The 19756-nt window shown below is 47.0% G+C and overlaps 1 protein-coding gene across 7 annotated transcripts in view; it reads right to left on the minus strand.

Annotated features, from left to right (window-relative positions):
* The window catches only part of KIF16B (kinesin family member 16B), a 279933-nt gene that overhangs the window by 116737 nt on the left and 143440 nt on the right, over positions 1-19756 (minus strand). For all 7 annotated transcript variants that reach the window (XM_070471918.1, XM_070471919.1, XM_070471915.1 and 4 more), the window contains exons 16-17: positions 8499-8581; positions 6096-6184 (exon numbers count right to left, since the gene is read on the minus strand). In XM_070471918.1, coding sequence (XP_070328019.1) covers positions 6096-6184; positions 8499-8581 — 172 coding nt within the window. The remainder of the gene's footprint in view (positions 1-6095; positions 6185-8498; positions 8582-19756) is intronic.

Genomic DNA, 19756 nt, shown 5'->3' on the forward strand with positions numbered 1-19756 from the left:
CTCTCCATTTATCCAGCAGTGCTTAACCTAGGTCACAGCTATTTACACCTGCTCAGCTTCCCAGGTGGCTCAGTGATAAAGCATCTGCCTGCAACACAAGAGACGAAGGTTCGATCCCTGGGTCAGAAAGATCTCCTGGAGAAGGAAATCACAACCCACTCCAGTATTCTTGCCTGGGAAATCCCATAGACAGCAGAGCCGGGCAGGCTACAGTCCATGGGGTCGCAAAGAGCTGGACGCAACTTAGTGACAAAGTTCAGTTCAGTTCGAACTAAATAACAAAAAATTTACACCTGTTACATCAAAACAGGTACAAACAACCCAGTGCGGATTTATTCCTACTTTGTTTTGCCGAGTTCCTGGAGTAAATAAGCTGTACAGGGTGTCTGCTTCCCATAAATCAGAGGCAGTGACTTTTCTCCAATTATGGTTTTTTTTTTCTTTTTATTATTTGTTTATTTTTTTTTCCATTTACTTTTATTAGTTGGAGGCTAATTACTTTACAATATTGTAGTGGTTTTTGCCATACATTGACATGAATCAGCCATGGATTTACATGTATTCCCCATCCCGATACCCCCTCCCACCTCCCTCTCCACCGATCCCTCTGGGTCTTCCCAGTGCACCAGCCCTGAGCACTTGTCTCATGCATCCAACCTGGGCTGGTGGATCTGTTTCACCCTTGATAATATACATGTTTCGATGCTGTTCTCTCTAAACATCCTGGAAATAGAACTGCCCATATGACCCAGCAATCCCACTTCTGGGCATATACGCCGAGGAAACCATCTGAAAGAGACACGCGCACCCCAATGTTCATCGCAGCACTGTTTATAATAGCCAGGATATGGAAGCAACCTAGATGTCTATCAGCAGATGAATGGATAAGGAAGCTGTGGTACATATACACCATGGAATATTACTCAGCCATTAAAAGAATTCATTTGAATCAGTTCTAATGAGATGGACGAAACTGGAGCCCATTATACAGAGTGAAGTAAGCCAGAAAGATAAAGACCAATACAGTATACTAATGCATATATATGGAATTTAGAAAGATGGTAACGATAATCCTATATGCAAAATAGAAAAAGAGACACAGATGTACAGAACAGACTTTTGGACTCTGTGGGAGAAGGCGAGGGTGGTACTGGCACAAAGACAGAAATATAGACCAATGGAACAAAATAGAAAGCCCAGAGATAAATCCATGAACCTATGGACACCTTATCTTCAACAAAGGAGGCAAGAATATACAATGGAAAAAAAGACAACCTCTTTAACAAGTGGTGCTGGGAAAACTGGTCAACCACTTGTAAAAGAATGAAACTAGAACACTTTCTAGTGTTCTAACACCATACACAAAAATAAACTCAAAATGGATTAAAGATCTAAATGTAAGACCAGAAACTATAACTCCTAGAGGAGAACATAGGCAAAACACTCTCCGACATAAATCACAGCAGGATCCTCTATGACCCACATCCCAGAATTTCAGAAATAAAAGCAAAAATAAACAAATGGGACCTGATTAAACTTAAAAACTTTTGCACAACAAAGGAAACTATAAGCAAGGTGAAAAGACAGCCTTCAGAATGGGAGAAAATAATAGCAAATGAAGCAACAGACAAAGGATTAATCTCAAAAATATACAAGGAACTCCTGCAGCTCAATTCCAGAAAAATAAATGACCCAATCAAAAAATGGGCCAAAGAACTAAACAGACATTTCTCCAAGGAAGACATACAGATAGCTAACAAACATATGAAAAGATGCTCAACATCACTCATTATCAGAGAAATGCAAATCAAAACCACAATGAGGTACCATTATAAGCCAGTCAGGATGGCTGCTACACAAAAGTCTACAAGCAATAAATGTTGGAGAGGGTGTGGAGAAAAGGGAACCCTCTTACACTGTTGGTGGGAATGCAAACTAGTACAGCCACTATGGAGAACAGTGTGAAGATTCCTTAAAAAACTGGAAATAGAACTGCCATGTGATCCAATTATGTTTTAATTCATGGGTAATAGTTCTCCGTGCAAGTGGCAATTGGAGGGGGCAGCTAGGATCAGGGAATGAAGGTATGATGAAGTATCAAGTCATTTGAATTTGAATTGGTACAGATGAGCACTGCAAGGTAGCAGATACGAGATGCATGGATGAGCGGGTCACCACAGCCACGTCCACTCATCCAGCATGTTTCCTCAGCCAACCGCAGACCGACTCTCACTGAGTTCTCAGACTACCTTGGCCCAAGTCTTCACTTCTTCATAAGGCCCTCTTCCCACCTTTTGCCTGAGGATCTTGAACATGAACTTGAGGTTATTCCACCAATTGCAGTGTCATTCTGGAACTGACTCATGCCTCAGATACACATTCCTTTGCATGATGTGCCATTTTCCACCATTTGGAACACAAGTACCCAGAGGAATTAGTGAAAAACCTTTTCCCCCACAAAGGACATGTGTGAAATGAACTGAAAGCCACTCAGTCATGTCCGACTCTTTGCGACCACATGGACTATACAGTCCATGGAATTCTCCAGGCAAGAATACTGGAGTGGATAGCCTTTCCCTTCTCCAGGGGATCTTCCCAACCCAGGGATCAAACCCAGGTCTCCCGCACTGCAGGCAGATTCTTTACCAGCTGAGCCACAAGGGAAGCCCAAGAAAACTGGAGTGGATAAGCTATCCCTTCTCCAGTGGATCTTCCCGACCCAGGAATTGAACCGGGGTCTCCTGAATTGCAAGTGGAGTCTTTACCAACTGAGCTATCAGGGAAGCCCCAAGGACATGTGCATCTCACCATAAACTCATTATTAATCTGTTTGCTAAACATTCATCAAGCATGCTACATGAATGACACTGTATAATATAGAAATTAGTAAGACCAGCCTCTGACCTCTAAAAATTTCCAACCTAGTAGGAAAGATACACGGACTGAACTCTCACCCCACTGCCAGCCAGGGAGGTCATTCCTGCTGCCCTTACCTCAGAAGCAGGTTTGCCATCTGCCCAATTGTTTAAATCCAAAGCCTGGGGACAGCCCTCAATTCCATGATGCTCCATCTCCATGACGACCACCCAGACCCAAGCCGCTGGTACCTCCCACCTGGACTAAGGCAGCAGCTTCCTAAATGGTCTCTTGGTTCTACACTACCTTCTCCAAACACCACATGTACTAACATCTGCGGTAAATTAATCTTCACGTTCCTCTACTGCTTAAAGACATCTAACAGCTTCCCAGCACTCTTGGGAACAGCCAAATTCTTTCCAGGGGTCTCCAAGGCCCAGGTCAGCTGGCCCCCTGCCCTCCTGGCATCCCACCCTCCGGTGACTGCACCCATCGGCTCTACCCTCACCCCACCTCCTGGTTGGATGCCATGTACCTGCTTGCTCTTCCTCTGCCTGGAGATGCCCGCCCCCTTCTGGTCACACAAGCATCATCCTCGCTCTGCGCCAGCCTTATAAGAAATGTCCCCGCCTCAGGAGGCCTCTCCTGACCTCTCCATCTAGGACTGCCGGAGTTGTCCTACTTTCATCTCATTTTCATTTTCTACCCTTATTCATAAATGACCTGTGATGGCTGCTCCCCTGGAGTGACCTGTAAGCCCACCAGGGGTCTTATCGGGAACCGTGTCCCCAAGGGGAGAACCATGTCCCCAAGGGGAGAACCATGCCTGCTTCTCAGGAGAGGCTGAGAAAGGACCTGCTGACAGACAAGTGTGCATCACAAAGAACAAGACAAGGCTGCCACAGATGGAGCGATGAGCCGTGAGAAAGCCGTGGGAGGAGGGAAGTTAGAAACAGCATCCAGAGGAGGCCGTGTGCACTACACCTTAAGGACGGGCAGACAGCATCACCAAAGGCACACCAGGCTCTGGGACTAGAAGAGAAGAAGCCCCAAAGGCATGACTGGTCCAGGGTGGCCTGAGGACGAGCGGGACCCAAAATGGAATAGCTGGTGCCCAGGGTAAGGGGCGGGAGGGCGGGCTGGGGGCCAGCACGGATGATGGGGAGTCGAGCTGTCAGCTGGGTGGGGCGGTTCACCGAGGCCTGAGATCTTACATTTCAGACCAGGAAAAATATCACTGAAAAGTTTGAGGGTGAAGCTACTACATTCTGACCTACATTTCACAGACACTGAGAAAAACCACTTCAGCTTAAATACAAACAAACAACAACAAAAGAGCATCACTTTTAAGAGGATGGCATAGTCTCCTGCATTTGGAGGAGATCTCATCTGTAAGGCCTGGGAGAGCGGGCCGCAGCTGGCAACACTATATCCCAGAGCTCAGGCTGAATGCAGATTACTTTCTGTTTTCAGAGGCATGGAACAGTCACGTGTCACTGCCAAGTTTACTCAGAGTCGAAGCCACCACCATCAAGAAAACGAAGCTGGTATCTGGATCCTGGGACAGGAAATGGGTTCCAAGTGGGGAGATGAATCCACCCATGTAAACACACTGCACACCCCAAAGATTCAAGCAGCCCCACAACACTGAACAGATGGGAACGTGCTTCTTAAATGGAAGACAACCCTAAACACCTGCATGTTATGTTATGTTAAACCCAAATAAAGTGAGTATGTGAAAGATGCAGTCTCAGTCATGGTAAAAGGCTGCTGTTAAAACCAGAGAGAGGAATTAAAGACTGACAACCTAATGAGCTTCCCAAGTACCAATAACCCAGCTGCTCTGAGACTGCTCTCATATTTCAGGGGTCTTACCAGTCACCAAGGGTTAGTCCAAGACAGATTTACCTAAAAAAGCACAACTCCTCTCAGTAACCCTGTCATAAGATGGAAAGGCTTCATGAACAGTGCTGGCAAGGGCTGACACAGAAGGGACCTGCCTACGTGTACATCCAGGAATTCTGGAAGGAGAAAGGGCCCAGGAGTCTGCAGCCAGTGGTCTACTAACCGGACCTGGGCTTCCGCCCGCTTGCCGATAGAAAGATGAATCCAGAAACATGATCAAAGGCCCCCTCCCAGCTTTAAACTCCTACAACAGTGAAGGAAGTCCTTACAGGCGTGTCTATTGCCCATAAACAGGAGGACTGACCCGAACTGAGGGACGAGGTATTCAGACTTTGTGAGAAGTGCTGAGACGGGGGCAATGGGCCATGGAACCGGTTCCCAGGTGAGAAACCGTGCCCCACGTGGGGAAAGGCAGGAAGGAACAGAGTCAGAGCACAGGCTGGGAATCAGGCAGACCTGGGCTCCCACCATGGCTCTGACCCTGAAACTGATGAGCAAACCTGTATGAACTCTACGTGTGAGAGTCACTGTGAGAAATACAGGAGCTGACAAAGATGAGGCACTCAGAACAGTGCCTGGGACAGTGACGACCAACAAACCGTCAGTTCTGAAGATGGCAGTGTTGTCAATTTTAACACATTTAGCTATGAGATTTACCTCCACTGTTTTACATGAGATTCTCTTTGCAGGAAAGATAAAATTATGGACTCTTCACACGCCTGGCAAGGACCCCAAAGTCCTTTCATCCACTTCTCTGTTTTGAGGCATTTTCATGACCGTGTCGGGGATGGAACCATGGAGGACTCAGGCAATTAAGCTAACTGCTCAAAGTCCCCCACCACCAAGTCCATTTAAACCACCACCGTTCTCAGCGGTCTCCTAGAGCCTGGAAGGAGTGAACATGACTCCCTGGGCATCTGAAGCCCTAAGAACCAAAGCTGTTTCTGCGATTACACCACAGTTACAAAATGAAGTGAAAGCCCCTGAGCCAAAGGGATCGTGCACGGAGCAATCCAAGTGTCAGCTCTAAAATATTAGACTGCTATGAAAACAAGAAGGAAGCCGTAATGAGGCTTACCAATGCTGATTATTTAAGAATCAGAGTGCATCACCTCATATGTGTTGTGATTATAACCGGTTAAAGGATACTCATACACAGTGAATGCTGGAAAGGAACCTGAAAAATCACTATGGCTGATTTGATAAAGGAGGGTTGACTGCAGAAGCTTTATTTAACTGATTCTTTTTCTTAAGTAAGTGACTTTAATGGGGTCGACAGAGCAAACACAACCACAGGGGCGACCCCAGGGAAGGCGACGCTGCAGTCCACTCACCCTGGGTTGTACAGCATGACGGCGGAGAGGTTCTCACGGGACTTGGACAGGTCGCTCATGGACAAGCTGAGGGAGGGCAGAAGGCCGCTCTAAGAGCAGACACAGGGCAAAGTGGTTACCTCGGCGGCAGAAGACCATGCTCTGCGTGCACCCCTCTCTCCTGGGGAGAGGCAGTGAGGGGCCCAGCACCCCCCAGGAGCCCACACACAACTGGCCTCCCTGAGGACAGAAGCTGGGGCAGCCAGGCCCGGGGTCTATCCGGAACCCAAGCCCCACGCCAAGGCCAGCAGGGCCTCACACCCGCACAGGAGCCGCTCAGCCCCGAGGGGCTCCCTGACCTGCTGCTGCATCCAGGGAAGGGGGGCCCTGGCAGCGGCACCCACGCCTGCTGAGTGACAGAGAGGGACGGGGAGGAGGAGGGAGACCAGGAGAGTGAACGCTGGCCCTGCCCTGCTCCCACGGAAAGTTACTGGCAGGCCTGTTTCCTCCCCCCGTCCTCCCTGCACCGGGGTCCCAAAAGGGCCCTCCAGGGAGACCTGGGCTGAGCAGACAGGAGGCTCACAGGCTTAAAGCAGTGGTCCAGAGAAGACTGCCGCTTTCTGGTTATTCCCACCTCAGTCACTGGGGACCCCAGCAGTCCTGGAAAAGCAGGCTGAGGCATGGGGCTGTGGGACTCGGGGCGGGGGCTGACACCCCATGTGAGGGGCCATGTGACTCGGGGCATGGGGCTGACACCCTGTGTGAGGGGCCGTGTGACTCAGGACGGGGGGCTGACACCCCATGTGAGGGGCCATGTGACTAACGGTGAAGGGTTGACACCCCGTGTGAGGGGCTATGACTCAGGCTGAAGGGCTGACACCCTGTGTGAGGGCCGTGTGACTCGGGGCATGGGGCTGACACCCTGTGTGAGGGGCCGTGTGACTCGGGGCATGTGGCTGACACCCTGTGTGAGGGGCCGTGTGACTCGGGGCATGGGGCTGACACCCCGTGTGAGGGGTTGTGTGACTCGGGGCATGGGGCTGACACCCTGTGTGAGGGGCCGTGTGACTCGGGGCGGGGGGGCTGACACCCTGTGTGAGGGGCCGTGTGACTCGGGGCATGGGGCTGACACCCTGTGTGAGGGGCCGTGTGACTCGGGGCATGGGGCTGACACCCTGTGTGAGGGGCCGTGTGACTCGGGGCGGGGGGCTGACACCCTGTGTGAGGGGCCGTGTGACTCGGGGCATGGGGCTGACACCCTGTGTGAGGGGCCGTGTGACTCGGGGCGGGGGGCTGACACCCTGTGTGAGGGCCGTGTGACTCGGGGCGGGGGGCTGACACCCCGTGTGAGGGGCCGTGTGACCCAGGGTGTAAGGGCTGACACCCTGTGTGAGGGGCTATGACTCGGCGTGAAGGGCTGACACCCCGTGTGAGGGGCTGTGTGACTCAGGACGGGGGGCTGACACCCCGTGTGAGGGGCCATGTGACTCAGGGTGAAGGGCTGACACCCTGTGTGAGGGGCTATGACTCGGCGTGAAGGGCTGACACCCTGTGTGAGGCCTGTGTGACACGGGGCAGGGGGCTGACACCCTGTGTGAGGGGCCATGTAACTTGGAGTAAGGGGCCCACACCCTGGGTGAGGGGCTAACACATCTGGGCCTGCAGTCAGGTCCCTGTCCCCACTTGTGGGCCACAGGACAGGCCAGTCTCAGTCTCTCCTCTCGCTCATCTGTGACTTGGGGGTACCAACGGTTCTGTGGACACAAAGTGGTTCACCGGGAGGCTCCACGTGGTTCTGCCTCAGACATCTCCGCTTCACTCTCTCCCTCCGTCTAAGCTCAGCGCGGTGCACAAGAGCTAGACTAGACAGACGGCTCTCCCTCTCATCCCTTCCCTTCCCTCTCTGGTCCTTGGCCCACTTCCCCATCTAGCGCTTCAAGCGCCCCTGGAAGTCCCCATCCAAACAAGCTGCAATCTCTTCCAGTTGTTCAACTGTCCTACACTCGCCCCCTCTCTGCTTCACACCCCGATCAAAAATCCAACTTACTAGGAATGAAAAGAAGAGGTGAGCCAAGTTTTGGATCAAGGTGATTCTGGTGTGGAAGTAACTTTTAAAACAGATGCTCATGAGTACAGGGCACCCTCCACTTAATGTGAAAAGGTGTCCACCTCCTTTTGAGGGATGGGGACGCTGATGAGCAGCATGGAAGAGCCGCGTGTCTCCTCCACGCTGGACCTCGCTCGCTGTCCTACTCCACCAGCCGACCGTCGGTAGGGAAACCAATGCCCCGGAGTCAATCCAGGCTGTGGGCTGGTTCCTGCTCCAGGAAGTCTGACTGCTGGAGCCAGAGCAGAGACCCCTCTTCCCCCACCCCCAGCCCCACCCAGAGTGGACTTGGCTGCCGGGGATTCCACACTGCTCACCTTCCTCTTCTCCCTGAGCTTGGCGGCCTCCTTTGGGTGGTTAAAACGAAACATGTTGGTTCTTCCCAAGAGGATCATGGCACCTAAGAACACACAGAAACAGCAGTGAGTTTACAGTGAGAACCTGGTCAGCAGAGGACACTCTAATGTGGAATTCTGCAGCTGAGATGTGATTCCCAGGAACGAGAGGAGGCTTTCATCCCAAAAGTCTGCTTACCCAAGCCAATTCTACACCTTCAAACGCTTTTAATTTTTACAGCCAAGTGTCACAATGTTTATGTCACCCAAGGCACAAGTGAGAGGTTTAAGTACTATAAAATCATACAAGATTTAAAACTTAATATACACATAGTTAGACTTTTGACTGTTGAGAAGAAAAACAGAAAGCAGTTCTCCAAAGAGATGTTGGGAGAGCAAACAAAGTATAGCATCACCAACTTAGGAAATGTTTATTAACGCCAATGAAAGCAAAAACCTCAAAAGATGGTGCTTTCAAAAGAAAAAACCCAGTGAAACTGCCAGAGCACAGGTCACTGTTACTAAAATCTCCCTCAGAATTTGACAGGAAAGAAAACGTGCACATGGAGGGTCTATTTCCTATAAAGACACTGCTTCTTGTGAAAATCCTGTTAAAATTGACACGGCTACATTAGACATACAAGCAGGGCTCCTTCTGACTGACAAGGGTCCAAACTGTACAAGGGGCAAAAGGATGGAATGTAAATGCACAGGATAACAAAATCATTAGGTGGGGAGGAAATTTCAGCTTGACTAAGCCAATAAGCAAAAAGGCACTTTCTAAGGTCAGAGCTGTCCAAAGCTGGCACAGATGTCACAGGAAGCAGTGAGCTCCCCATCCCTGGAAGCATTTAAAAGATGCACTATCTGAGCTGGTCCCACGTCCCAGGTGACGCAAGTGGTAAAGGACCACTTGCCAATCAATGCAGGAGTCATAAAAGACGCGGGTTTGATCCCTGGGTCAGGAAGAGCCCCTGAAGCAGGGCATGACAACCCTCTCCAGGATTCTTGCCTAGAGAATCCCATGGACAGAGTAGCCTGGTGGGTTACAGTCCACAGGTTGCCCAGAGTCGGATGTCACCAAAGCAACTTAGCACACAAGCATGTATCACATCTCAGTGTCTACCAAGCCTTCAGCACAACCCCCATGTTCAATCTTTGCCCTGAAAATGAAGGCAACGTATTTGTGAAGATGACATTTATATGAGAAGTCTTCAACCATGAAGGATCAAAGTGATGAGTTCAGGATGCAGGATGGAGAGAGACTCTGGCATTGAGGGCCTCAGCTGGGTCTCACAGGACAAGCAGAGGACAAGAGAGGTGCTCCATGTGAGGGTGACTGGGGAGAGGGGCTAGGCCTGAGACCAGAGATGGGTCTCCTGAGTTTGGAGAAAGGAGAGTCAAGTCCAGCCAAAACACAGGGCATCTGAAATAGCAGCAAGAACCCATATTGGACAGATGAGGTAGAAAGAGACCACGGAGAAATAGCAGTCAGGATAAAGAATTTGCAACATAAAAGTCAGAGAAAAAAGTTCAGGTCCTGGATGTGTTTTGTGTGTCCCACACAAATTAAAAAAAAAAAAAAATCAACAGTGAAAACTCCATCAGTCAGTTCAGTTCAGTCGCTCAGTCATGTCCCCATGAACCGCGGCACACCAGGCATCCCTGTCCATCACCAACTCCCAGAGTTCATCCAAACTCATGTCTATCGAGTCGGTGATGCCATCCAGCCATCTCATCCTCTGTCGTCCCCTTCTCCTCCTGCCCACAATCCCTCCCAGCATCAGGGTCTTTTCCAGTGAGTCAACTCTTCGCATCAGGTGGCCAAAGTATTGGAGTTTCAGCTTCAACATCAGTCCTTCCAATGAACATCCAGGACTGATCTCCGTTAGGATGGACTGGTTGGATCTCCTTGCAGTCCAAGGGACTCTCAAAACTCCATAGTTCTCACATGAAAGTCTGAGTTTCTTGCTTCCCTTCAAAAATTAGGAGATCTAGGGTCAGGAGGTCAGTGCTGCCACTGGGCTGCTGCCTGCTGCCTCCCCCGGACAGGGCACGTGACTTCTGGTTGGCCACAGCCATCAGTCTCTATTGGGTACCAGCTCCCCCTGAACCCTGAAGGTGGCATCAATATCTCACATGGCCACTCTGGAGCTTCAGACAGGCATATATATATGCCTACTTCATATACTGTCTCAGAATCTCAAAGGAGCTTCAAAATTCAATACAGTTAAAACCTAGTGGGTTTGGATCAGACCCCAGGGAGTAATCAAAGCACTGGTTCTGGTGACTGCTGTTATTTAGCAGAAATGGAGCCAAGAGGAGAAGGACACAGTTTGGGGAGACTCAAAAGGGCAGCAGTGGATATTATCCGCCCAACAATCTGCTTATCCTCCTCACATAAAACTGCATTCATGTGTTTCCCAATTATGGAACAGCACCGTGACGGTAATGAAGAAAGGTGTTTCCCATGCCTTTTATGACCGGGACTCAAAACTGTGTGCCACACAGAAAGTCAAAAATCAAACAGCCGTGCCCAGGATATATGTGTATTTAATGCTCTTAAAGTGACATTAGAGATTAATAGAGCAATCTCATTTGAGGTGTTAATTACCTCTAATCGAATTTTTTTCCTGTTAATCAAATGTCCAGCCATGCAAGCTGAAAATTGCTAAAATATGTTAATGGAAAAATAGGATAGTATTTCAGAGACATATTTCATAGTGTATTAAATGAATGAAAATAATCTTGCCACCCATGTATGTGCATGAAATACATACAAAAATCTCTCTGAGGAGTTATAAAAGAAAACAAAACCACCAGTTACTATTCCTTGCTTCCATCCCAATAATGTGTAAAAACTGCTTGGCACATAAAAGGGTCTCTGTTAAGGCTGGTCCCTTCTCTTTCCTCCACTGCATTCCTTTCCTGAACAAACCCACTGGCTGTGCTTCCTTCCTATACGATGCCACTGTGCATCCATTCACTCAACAAATACTGAGTGGGCACTTACTGTGCTCATCACTGTGACAAGCACCAGGGGTGAGGATGCAAAGAGGAACGAGTTAGATACATGCCTTGTCCTTAGGGAGCTTGTAAATAAGGGGAGAGAGGCCACGCAGCAAACAGCTTCACCAACAAACGCAGAGCTGCAATCGAGGAGAGAGGCGCTGCCTCCGGCTCAGGGGGCACCTGAGAACCGGGCGGAGCGCAGGAGAGTTACGGAAGGACGCCCTGCGGGAGGCGGTGCCTCAGACAAGCTCCCGCGGCAGGAGAGCAAATGCAACAGACAAGAACAGACGACGAGATGGTGGGAGACACGGAAGCAGAAGCCAGGGAGAGTACTGCCCAAGATGAGGCTTGAGAGGGAGGGAGGGACAGAGCACGCGGAGTCACTCGCTCACAGTCAGGCGCCTTGGACTTCATGTCCAGGCAACAGGAAGACCCCGAAGGCCTTTGTGCAGCTGCAGCATCACGTGGCTGGACTTGAGTTTCAAGTCCAACTCTTTCTACTGTTTGAAAAATGAACCAGAGAGCAAGAGGAGATGTAGATAAACAAGACAGGTGACTACTGCAGCTGTCTGGGTCAAAGATACTGGCGGCTCAGCACTGGGTGGGAGGGAGGCGTCAGAGGAAGGGGAATGAACAGACTGCAGACAGCCAGGACTTGTGCTGGGCAAGAGACAGGGACCAGGGAGGTGAGGAAGGCGGCTCTCGGTGAGGCTTCACCCATAACTAGCTGGCTAGGGAGCTGTTCACACCGAATGAGAACACCCGAAAAGGATGAAACTCGGGCTGGGGCAGAAACACTGAGTGTGGTCTCGGACATAATCAATTTGCGATGCCTTTTGCAGGTACAAGGGCGTGGAGCTCCAGAAGAAAGGCTGGGAGACCTCTCAATCTGTCCATCTACCAACCTACCCACTTTCATACCTACTTACTCATATATACATATATATATATACACACACACATGCTTATTTTTGATAATCTGCTGCTCTGTGCTGAAATACAGAATATTTTAAGATGTTTTCCTGATGTTGGCAAGTATACTTTTGAAAGAACCCCTGGTTTTTGTCAAGTACATTCTTTTAAATCATGGAAATTAAGAAATTTAGAAAGTTGGAGGATTAAAAATTGCTTTTTAATCCTAACAATAACCAAAAAATTATACAGATGAGATACAGGCCTCAAAATATATAGACAGATATATATACACACATACATATGTATATCTTTATCTAAGATCTGTGCATATACACAAGTACATATAAACGCATGCATCTCTACAGATACTAGGTAGATATGTGTACATACACGTGTGCATATGTGTGTGTGTGTGTGAGTGTGCCACATCTCTTTCTATATATTTGAGTCATCTCTAATAGGGAAGCCACGGCTGTGGCAGTCACCTGAGGAGAAGACAGAAAGGTGGGAAGCAAGAGAGCCCAATGCCGAGTACCTAAAGCAACTCAGCTTTTAATGGCTGAGTAGAAGAGGATGAACCCCTGCAGAAACAGAGAAGGGCCATCAGAGGGGGAGGAGGAAAACCTCAGAAGTCAGGGAAGTCATGGTCAAGGTCTCCTGAGTGCACAACTCATTCAAGAAGTGTATGTATTCTTCCATAGACTTGACACATGAATCAGCTACCCCTCAATAAAACAAACAAAACAGAAAAAGAAGTTGTCTGCATATGAAGAGAAAGAGAGTTCATGGTAGCTGGAGGAGGGAGATGACAGATCCCATGGGATATTTTTGTTTAAAGGAGACTTTTGAGTATCTTTAAAAGGCAAAAAGCTGAAGAGAAAGAGGCAACGAAGGAAAGGATGAGAGTGACGGGTTGTGCAAGGCCTTCGTAAGCGACCCAGCGCCTATGTTCCGCCTGCAGTAAACCCTCGAGGGCTCGGCGCCCTCACCAAGTCCTCAACACCTCCTTCTAGATCTCAAATTTTCTAACTATGATTGACTCCCTGATCTGAGGTTAATGCGATTAATCACAGCAGATGGACTTTCTGTGATGCACTTAATTTGCATGTTTAGAGTGTACCTAAACCTCCTTGAAATATATGATGGCATCTTTGAGATCCCTTGAGATCCTGTTAAATACTTGAGGACAGACAAAGGGGGTGGAGCAGAAACAACATTATAAAAGGTAGACAGACACTTGTTAACAGCAAAAACAGCTTTACTGACGTCTCTTGTGAATAAAACCCCTAAACAAGGCTTCATAGGAGATTTTCTATCTTAATATTTCAGCCACACTGAAAAAAATTAATCATGTAAACATTTCCAGTGATTTCTAAGCAGTGTCATAATAATCATTAATATCACTATTAATTAACAGTCCTCAAATTTCATGTGAGATTTTTCTAATTCTGCTACAGCCCAAATAAATCAAATGTTTGAAATCAAATGGTGTCAAATAAATATTTCCAAGGCGATGGTGTTTGAATTATTTCATTCTGAGTTACCATTAATAAAAACATATAAGACAACTGTATTCCCAAAAGGGCATGGTCAAACGTAATATGAGCTTCCCGGCCAAAAAACAGGAACCATTTGAAACTCTGCTTCAGGGCTCCAAATTCTGCATTTAATCCTAGTTCAGAAAGCCCCTCCCCAGCAACTTCCTCCCCAATATATGCACAACATAACGCCCTGCTCAACCACGCTCAGTGAAGGACAGGTTTTCATTTTCAACACAACAGACTTAGAAAAGCAGGGTGCGATGAGGGGGTGGGAGGGCGGCTCAAGGGGCAAGGGATGTGTGTATACTTACAGCTGACTCGCAGCGTTGTACAGCAGAAACCAACACAATATGGCAAAGCAATTACCCTTCAATTAAAAATAAATTCTAAACAAGTTTAAAGATTAAAAAAAGAAAAGCAAAGCTCTTGTCTGGAAAAATTTTCTGGAATGGTATATCACATGAAAAGTTGAGTGAGGTAGAATAGGTGAAGCTCTTATTTCCTAGTTCAAGCTAAAAGAAACTTTCCTTGTGTATGATAATTTTAAGTCATATGAAAGTTCTTTAAAATACTTAACACTAAAATAAGTTAAGATGACAGCACCAATTGGGGACCTGACAGAGTCTAATTTCCACTAACACGTGCCATAAGAACATTTGACATAACATGTCCTAGGTCTTGGACTCTTGTGACACAGGCTTTTAAGACACCTGAAATACAACAGTTTCCTTCTCTCAAAAATGGTTCTGGGCAGCAAGATAGGGAAGACTTAAGATTTGACGTGGTGCTGGTGGAGGGTATGAAATTTTTACATGAACACTAACAAATTCTTACAGGTCACATGGCTTGGGGCTGACAGCGGCTCAGGTGAGTGACATGCACTGGGCATGAAAAAGAGCAGGTACAAAGCATGTCAGCAGACGGTCCATTAACATTTGTGAAGGATGTAAATGCATGTGACACCTTACCAAAAAGCCACCTAGGCCCTGTACTCTCCTTTTTAATGTTTATATTCAAATGTGGATTTGCAACTTCCTGTTTTAGATAAACCACTTTTTTACTTTTTTAAATTTTTTTTTACTTCGTCACTCAGTCATGTCGGACTCTTTGCGACTTCATGGACTGTCCATGGAATTCTCCAGGCCAGAATACTGGAGTAGGTAGCCTTTCCCTTCTCCAGAGGATCTTCCCAACCCAGGGATCGAACCCAGGTCTCCTGGATCTCAGGCGGATTCTTTACCAGCTAAGCCACAAGGGAAGCCCAAGAATATCGGAGTGGGTGGCCGATCCCTTCTCCAGTGGACCTTCCAGACCCAGGAATCAAACCAGGGTCTCCTGCATTGCAGGCGGATTCTTTACCAACTGAGCTGTCAGGGAAGCCCCTTGTTCGCTTTTGGTGAAGTGAAAATTGCAAATTAGACTCTGGGACTCTGGAGAATAAAGAAAACTGATTTTCGGTCTTCATTATTGAGATTTCTAGCCAAATAATTGACAAGAATCATTTGCTCCAACTGTGTACACAGGTTCAGTGTGGAGCTTTATAAAATTTCAAGATGCGCCAGTCCCATCCCTGCCAAAGCAATTTTTAGTTGCATGTGCATGGGTGTGGGATGAGTGGGAGATGAATCTTTTCCTCTCAAAGCCTCAGGGGAGATACAGTAGACAATAAAATATTAGATTCTGCAGCACTGAATGGAAGACAGTACACTAAGTGGTCAAACTCTCAGCACAGTGGCCCCTCAGTATCCATGGGGGTTTGAGTCCAGGTCACCTCTGCCCCTCACCACAGGGAGACATCTCCAGGACACTCAAGTCCCTTATGCAGAAGGGCCTAGTATCTGCATATACCTACACACAGCCTCCGGTACACTTTAAATTAACCGAGCTTACTTAGAGTACCTAACAGAATGTAAATACTATGTAAATAGTTGTAAATACAATGTAAATGATATGTAAATAACTGCCAGAGCATGGAAAATTTCAAGTTTTGCTTTCTGGAACTTTTTCCCTGAATAGTTTTAATCTGCAGTTGTTGGTTGGATTCACTGGGATGCAAAACCACATACAGAGGGTTGACTGTCATTTTCTTTCCATTCATACCTAGTAGCTCATACTCTCTGTTACCAGCAATACTGCTTACTCTGTCAGTAACAATCTCAACTATTCAGCTCTTGTTTCCAACACCCACCAAGCTGTCCACACGCTAGCCTTCCTTCCAAAATGCCTCCTTCTCCCGTCTCCCTAAACACGGACAGTCTCCTAACTGCATCAACTCCTTTTCTTTACGGTTCACCCTCAAGCCTCCTCCGGGATATATAAAAACCGGGCTGCCCTTCACCTCTGCTGAGTTCTTATTCCCCTGACTGGTGAGCACCTTCCGCAGAGAATCCATGCCACCAGCCTGGGATCTGGGAGAGCTACAAACCTGCAGAGACTCAGTCGCCAAGGCTACCTGGCTTCCCGCTGCTCTGCTCCCCACCTCACCCACTGTCCAGCCTTTAGATAATTCTTCACTAGACACTCTGGCCCAAGTATATCTAAGTCACTTTTCCCCAAGGACCATTATGACAAATTCATCATTTCAGAACTCAGCTTTGGGTAAATCTCTCCTTTCTCATCAGTCTGTAGCTGCTGAACTCTAGAGGACAAGTTCTGGTTTTGCCCAACATGGAGCAGCACCCTCCAACTCAGCTGTGAGAGATCACAGATAATAAATGTAATGATTCAGACAAGAGAAGAGAAGGGTTTAAAGAAACTGACAAACGGTTGTCAGTCCTGGGCCAACAATGTGTGATTACCCTTGGTCTTCATTCGAGAGTGTGCATCAGAGTCACCTGTATGACTTGTGGGGTCAAAAGAATCTAGATTGCTGGGCCCATCCCCAGATTTTCTGATTGGATGGGTCAAGGATGGGGCCTAGGAAACTGCATTTTGAAAGGCTCCCAGGTAATGCTGATCGTGCTGATCTGGGGACACACTGAGAACTGCTGGCTTTGGGTACAGTCTTTAAGAATAGTTAGGTCTCTGACACTCAACAGTCTCTACTGAAGGAATCATACATGTGCAAGCGACAGGTGTCAGCTTTGCGGATCTCCAATTAGAGGAAGACATCTGATGATAGCTTAAGGGCAAGTGCAAGGGAGTTGAAGGGGAGATGAGACATTGTGACCTGCTGGCTTTTTGTGAAGCGTGGAAGGTCTCTTCCGTTCTCCAGACATCTTGGCTAAACTGCTCGAGAATTTCTCTCCCTTTCTAGTTGCACTAAAATTCTTCTGTAATTTGTCACTGAACAACTCATAGCAGCCCTTCAGCAGATGAGAATGCTGTCAAGGCTCCTGAGCTCCACTCCGGACCACTTGCTCCCCAGAGCTGGAATACATACAAGCACATTCTGTCGCTGAAGCACGACACATTCAAGTGCACCCGAGGGTGAGGTCCCCAGACGGACTTGCCGCGGCACTGCTCACGGCAGAGGTGAGCATGCAAGGCTCTGACAAACCAGCAAGACCAGCGCAGCCCACTGAGGTTGAATGGAAAATTCATTACGTTTAGCAACTATCACCTTCAGTATATACATACTGGAGTAAAAAGAAAAAAATAATTAAAATAAGAGAGAATAGTTCCTAGCAACTATAGGACTAAAGGTTGAAATACATTTTTAATGATACTTCATTTGGTTTTTGTACATTTCATATTAAACATAAGAAAAAATGGGGGAAAAAAAACCCAACTAAGGTCTGAGACTATCAAAAACAACTCAAGGCCCAGGGATTAGACACCAGAGTCAATGCATCCTTTATTCTCCGGCAAAGGCCTCCTCTTTCTATGGAATCATGGGAGTGAGGGAAACTACACTTCGCAGAACACTTCCATTGAAAAGCAAGGTTAGATGCAATGCTGCAAATCCTACCACTGTCCCTAGAAGGACCGAAGAAAGAGGAGAAAAGCTTCGGGTGCAGAGTTCTAGACATATACAATATAGATGTAATCACAGCTACTTCTCAGAGTATTAGCAAATACTTTTCTTTCTAGTGAATTTACCAGATTAAAACATTCCTGTAATTAAGGCAGAGGAACTACTATTTATGCAATCTGAATGAAGTTAAGGCAGTTCACTGATACAGGTAAAAAAATTTCCCCTGCCATGGTGACAATCTGCTAAACACAGATAAACCTTCTACTAGTTGACATTCACAAGTGTCTTAAGTGATTTTTATAAGGAAATGGGAATTACTACATGATGTGCTTTTTAATGGCACAGCCTAACCAGCATATTTCCAAGTGAATATTAATATACTAATGAAAGAGACATTTAAATACCAAGTATCAGCAATATACCGGGTCTTCTCACATGGCTCAGTAATACAGAATCTGCCTGCAATGTAGGAGATGTGTGTTCAAGCCCTAAGTTGAGAAGATGCCCTGGGGAAGAAAACGGCACCTACTACAGCATTCTTGCCTGGGAAATCTCATGGACAGAGGAGGCTGGCAGGCTGCGGTCCATACAGTCACAGAGACTTGGACACGACCGAGTGACTGAGCGTGCAGGCACCAGCAATACACTGGTGGCAGTGGCTGAGACACCAAGTCGTGTCCGACTCCTGCGACCCCACGGACAGCAGAGCCTGCCAGGCTACAGTCCACGGGGTTCCCCAGGCAAGAGTACTGGAGTGGGTTGCCATTTCCTTCTCCAGCGGATCTTCCCCACCCAAGGACCGAACCTGGGTCTCCTGCACCGTAGGCGCATTCTTTACCAACTGAGTTACAAGGGGAGCCCAACAATATACTAGAGACTGGCAAAAAGATAGGAAGCTGCTAGAGAACCAGAAATCCAGTAAAATGCAGAGTTAATACAGTTATGTTATACTTTAATATCTGCAGTCTCTGTTCTTAATACCTTTACTTAAAAATAGCTTCATGAAAAAAAATGTTTTTAATTTTTTACAAAATGGCTTCATGAGTAAAAGCCAAGGTAGGTTTTGGAGTATGAATACCCTGCTGTTTTTAATCTGTGTCCCTGTTATTATTAGGTTTAAATAAAGTGCATATACCTTTTGGGGAGTTTGGTCTTTTTTTTCCTTTAAATATAAAATCTTATAGCTGAACATCCTCCTGAATTCCTGCCTGATTAATCCCCTCCCCACTTCTCTCCAAAGGTTAACACTATTCTAAAATAGGCATGTGTCCATAAGATCCAGCAATCGCACTCCTGGGTATATATCCAGACAAAACCACAATTCTAAAGGATACGTGCACCCAATGTTCACAGCAGCACCAGTTACAATAACCAGGACGTGGAAGCAATCTAAATGTCCATCGACAGATGAACAGATGAATAGGAGATGTGGTACATACATAAAATGGGATGTTACTCAGCCATTAAAAAGAATGAAATAGTGCCATTTGCAGTAACATGGATAGACCTAGAGAAAAACAAATACCATATGATATCATTTAGATGTAGAATCTAAAATAGTATACAAATGAACATATGTATGAAACGGAAACAGACTCACGGCATGAAGAACAGACCTGTGGCTGCCAAGGGAGAGAGGAGTAAAGAAGGGATGGTGTGGGAGTTTGGGATTAGCAGATGCAAACTATCCTATATTGAATGGATAAATAACAAGGCCCAACTGTATAGCACAGAAAACTATATTCAATATCCTGAGACAAACCATAATGGAAGAGAATACATAAAAGAATACATATGTATAACTGAGTCACTCTGCTGAATAGCAGAAATTAAACACAATATGTAAGTCAACTATA

This window comes from Odocoileus virginianus, chromosome 9, assembly GCF_023699985.2.
Source record: "Odocoileus virginianus isolate 20LAN1187 ecotype Illinois chromosome 9, Ovbor_1.2, whole genome shotgun sequence".
NCBI classification, from domain to species: Eukaryota; Metazoa; Chordata; class Mammalia; order Artiodactyla; family Cervidae; genus Odocoileus; species Odocoileus virginianus.